Source organism: Coffea arabica, chromosome 10e (assembly GCF_036785885.1).
Source record: "Coffea arabica cultivar ET-39 chromosome 10e, Coffea Arabica ET-39 HiFi, whole genome shotgun sequence".
NCBI classification, from domain to species: domain Eukaryota; kingdom Viridiplantae; phylum Streptophyta; class Magnoliopsida; order Gentianales; family Rubiaceae; genus Coffea; species Coffea arabica.
Window position 1 is genome coordinate 20,855,384 of NC_092328.1, and position 4,833 is coordinate 20,860,216.

The following is a 4,833-nucleotide window of genomic DNA, read 5'->3' on the forward strand; positions in this document are numbered from 1 at the left end:
ATATTTCAAGTATTATATTTTTAAAAATATAAAATTAATTAGAGAAAGTAAATAAATACAAAAAAGAGTAAGTAAGATTAAATTGGGAAACTATATAAATACAAAAGAGGATAATAATTATTAATATGTATATACTTATATATATATATATATATATTATAGGTTGTGTAAATACTATATGGGCTAACGAGTGCCTTTAGAGCATCTCGTTACATAAATCCCTTAATTATATGAAATAACATTCAAACTTCTGAAATCAATTAAAAAGAAAAAAACACAAAAAACTCCAACAGCTAGCTAGTGATAAACACGGTAAACTCTTAAATTCATAATCGCTTGTTTCCAACGTCTTCCGACTACCATTAACTTTTAGGTAAAACCAAGTTGAAGTTTTAGTCACCAAGAAGCTGCACCAGTAATGAATTTATTCACCATCCACCTTACGTGGCAACAACTAATTTATGCTTTTCTTTTGGCCTTCTTTTTGACAATGCATTGCAGCCACAATTGGATAAGGCGATTCATTAATTTCTTGCAGTGATTTCATTTCCTTCATTACCGCCGAAAAGGTTATAAATACCCCGCACTCCCCCGTTCTCTCAAACCGACTACATCTCTTTACTTCGCCCTTTTTCCTACACAGCAATAATAGTAACAATTAATAATGGAGGCTGACCATAGAGTCAATGAAGAAAATGGAAAAGCCTTATCCTCTTTTCAAGTCCAATCCCAACCACCACCACCACCGCTATCACAGCCTTCTTCCCCGCCCCAGCCGGTAAGGAACTTGATCATGGTGGCCGCGATAGCCGCCGGAATTCAGTTCGGATGGGCGCTACAGCTTTCTTTGCTGACCCCATATGTCCAGCTTTTGGGGATTTCCCACAAATTGGCCCCCATAATTTGGCTTTGCGGTCCCATATCTGGGATGCTTGTCCAACCCATGGTTGGTTACTACAGTGATAACTGTACCTCCCGCTTTGGCCGCCGCCGTCCTTTCATCGCTGCCGGAGCTAGCCTCGTCGCCATCGCCGTTGTCCTTATTGGTTTCGCTGCTGACCTCGGTCATATGTGCGGTGACACTCTTGGCAAAACCAGCAAACCCCGTGCTATTGCTGTCTTCATTGTTGGCTTTGCCATCCTTGATGTCGCCAACAACATGTTACAGGTTCAAACAAAAAATTGGAAAATTAACTACATATGCATGTAAAATAATATTGATTTTAAGAACATAACAATTACATATTCCTACTAAGTAATAATTACTGGGAAATGACTTGGACTATTACTCCAGCCGTGTATATGCTCACTCGACTCGAGTATCCAAAGTTTTTCCCTTAACATTCAGGATAAAGTTTTTTTTTTTTTGAATCTGAATTATTACTATATACTAAATAAATATAATATATTTCCTTTGTTAACGAAGAGTCTGCAAGACTAACGTGGTTTTTTCAATTCAGGGACCATGCAGAGCTCTTCTGGCTGATCTGTCAGATGGGAATGCGCGCAAGACGCGTATGTCATATGCAGGCTACTCATTTTTCATGGCAGTAGGGAATGTGTTGGGTTATGCAGCCGGTTCATACAGTAAACTTTACAAATTATTCCCATTTACCCAAACAAAAGCCTGTGACATCTACTGTGCAAATCTCAAAAGCTGTTTCATAATCTCAATTGCACTTTTATTAACCTTAACAATTCTGGCTCTGACCTTTGTACGAGAAAAGCCCTTCTCTGGACCCGACCCGGGAAGTGCGGATGGAACCGAGAGTGGGAAGCATCACGCAAAAATACCCTTTTTCGGGGAAATATTCGGTGCTCTCAAGGACTTGCCTAGACCCATGTGGATTCTACTTGTAGTGACGTGTTTGAACTGGATTGGTTGGTTCCCTTTCTTCTTGTTCGACACTGATTGGATGGGAAGAGAGGTGTACGGAGGAAAGGTGGGAGATAGTTTGTACGATAGAGGGGTGCATGCGGGTGCACTGGGGCTCATGCTTAACTCGGTGGTGCTGGGTTTCGCGTCGGTTGGAGTCGAGCACTCGGCGCGTGTGATTGGTGGGGTGAAGAGATTGTGGGGTGTTCTTAACTTTATTCTTGCAGCTTGTTTGGCCTTCACGGTTTTGATCACCAAACTCGCGGACTCCACGCGCCGCGCCAATGGATCACCAGCTGAGGGCGTCAAGGTGGGGTCCTTGGCCCTTTTCTCGGTTCTCGGAGTTCCCCTAGCGGTGAGTTTTTTAAAGCCTTCGACTATAAATCTCGTTTTGCGGAATGAAATCTAAGATGAACAAAATTGGGTCCTGTATATATGTTACCGTAGAAAATAAATTATTACAGTTTTTTTTTTTCATAATATATAACCTAGCAGATCCTTGGCTTTCATGTCCATAAAATAAAATTTGTCGCTTTTTGCTCTAACAATACCGCTAGCTTTCAGAATTTCCATCGGCTTGACATCCTACTATACCCAAGATTACACAAAAGTGTGTAGTTAACCATGTCTACTATCCATGGACATGGGTAGCATAAAGCCCACGCGCTGCTCAACGCGCACTGCATGCGTGAAAAAAGAATACTTCTGGATTATTGGATTTTGGATAAACTGAGGATACGCTTATCAAAGAATATTAATTAGGTAGTTTGAATAAGTTCACTCACTTTATTGGCAACTATATCCTCTAGCCATTCAATGATAACTGTACGTGTTGAAATTGCGAAATTCGAGAGTCACACGTGTATCTTAGTAAGAGTGAAGATATGCCAAGTTTTTGCCTCGGTTGGCGTAGGTGCCATTTTGCTGATGCTATTTCTCCTACCTTTAATAATTACTCTCTGGAGTTTGATTGCTATGTGGAAAACATGCACTGGAAAAAGGATGCTTCGTCTTAGTTTGTGCGGTTCATTTGCTGTCTGTTTATCCTTAAGTCGGTCCCGTTATAGGAAATCTTTTCTTTTTCACTTTAGTTCGATTTTCCTTTTTAAAGTAAAAAACTTTTTAATTTAGGCAACCTTTTCCTGAGCCAAATGCGTTTATTTTGATAAGGCAAAAGTCCTCTTCCTTTTACTGAATTATCTTAGAATTGCAATTTGTTTTGGCTTTTGACAAATTTAGGGTATAAATGTTCCAAGAATTCATGTAATCTTTTTTTTTTTTTTTTTTACTTTTGACAATTTTAATTTCAATTGCTTATAATTCTCCACTATACAATTTAATATCCTCCGATTATTGTTTTCTCTTTCGTTGATGTGTTTTTTGTTTGCAGGTCACCTACAGCATACCTTTTGCTTTAGCGTCAATATTTTCGACGGATGTTGGCTCAGGACAAGGTCTTTCACTAGGGGTTCTGAACCTTGCCATTGTTGTTCCTCAGGTATTATTCTATGAGCTTTCCTTACACACGGGTCACATGTTTTCAAAGATCATAGCGACTAGAAGTGGACCCGATTAATATTCTCTCTCTCTCTTTTTGATATAAAAATATAAAGTTTAATTAGGGTCTAAGTCAAGGAATTATCAGACCACGAGACAAAATTAAATACCATATGAAGCGTCATCCAATTTGTATGTTGTTGTTCAGTCTATACCAAAGTTCCTTTCTTACCAACAAAAAGGAAAATTCCATAGCTCCTCAGCACTCCTTGCCGTATTAAAACTGCATACATGTCCATTTGATTGAACCATAATCATTTTAATAGAAGTAATTAATGGAGTCCACTGGGCAAGAATTAATTAATCGAGGTGTCGATCAAATCTTGTCATCATGATTCTTTCTCAAAGTGCAATTTACAATTTCCGTCTAGTAGTGAATTGCATTGGCTCATGTTCACACTTGAAAATATATAGTCTACTAGCAATTCTGCGGTGTGGCCCATAGGCAAAGTTGTTGAATGGTCCCACTGGCTTTTTTAGTTTGCCCTTTTCTAATAAAAGATTATGGGCAAGTTTATGCATTGGTAGCGTATACATGAACAGTATTTGATATGTCACGCAATTTAAATTTTAAATTTAATTTTTTGCATGTGTGACATATATTCACAACTATTATTGTAAAAAAACCTTTATACAGACAATGTATAAAAATTTAATCTAAATATTATATATTATTGCTAAATACATGCTCCACAATAAAATATTTTCTCCAAAACTTTTCCACAAGATATATTTTTATGGTTTGGGATAGCTTAGAATTGATATGTTTCTGTAGGATCTGGGGCTGATGTGTCTTAATGTTTTGATGCAACAGATGTTGGTTTCTCTTCTGAGCGGACAATTTGACGCCTTGTTTGGAGGTGGTAACATACCAGCATTTGTTGTAGGGGCCGTTGCTGCTGCCATTAGTGGAATAATAGCATTCACAAAATTACCATCTCCACCAGCAGATGTTCCATCGCATAAGACTCAAGCAATTGCTGCATTCCATTGAATTAAACCAATTGTCTTAGGATGAATTATTGTCTTTTCCATCTGTCATCCCTTTTTTAGCTGGACGTGTTTCATCTTTGAACAGTAAAATTGTAAAAGACATCCCAAATGGTGTTTTGCAGATCATATGAAGAACAATCTACAGATTTGTGTGCTGCATTGACCCTTGTCTTTCTGTCCTTCATAAGAAATTCTAGAGGTGATCAAGCATCATCCTTGCTGCAAGCTCATTGCCAACATCAAAGATGTTTGGCAGGGTCATTTCCAGAAATTTGTACCACGAAAAGTCTAAAATATCCAGTTTTATCTTCAAATTTTGACATTCTTCTCTGATCGTCCACGCACACCGCGTATAAGACAGTCAGGACCTCATGAGTTCTTGAATTTCTCTATGGTACGCTGATTTT

At 38.3% G+C, this 4,833-nt stretch overlaps 1 protein-coding gene across 1 annotated transcript; it reads left to right on the plus strand.

The window, feature by feature from the left end:
- The first annotated feature begins 535 nt into the window (after positions 1-535).
- Positions 536-4,585, plus strand: LOC113712637 (sucrose transport protein SUC8-like). Its single transcript, XM_027236126.2, has 4 exons — positions 536-1,168; positions 1,461-2,231; positions 3,267-3,374; positions 4,248-4,585. Exons 1-4 carry the CDS (start codon positions 665-667, stop codon positions 4,425-4,427), a joined length of 1,563 nt encoding a protein of 520 aa, XP_027091927.1. The 5' UTR covers positions 536-664; the 3' UTR covers positions 4,428-4,585.
- Positions 4,586-4,833: the final 248 nt, after the last annotated feature.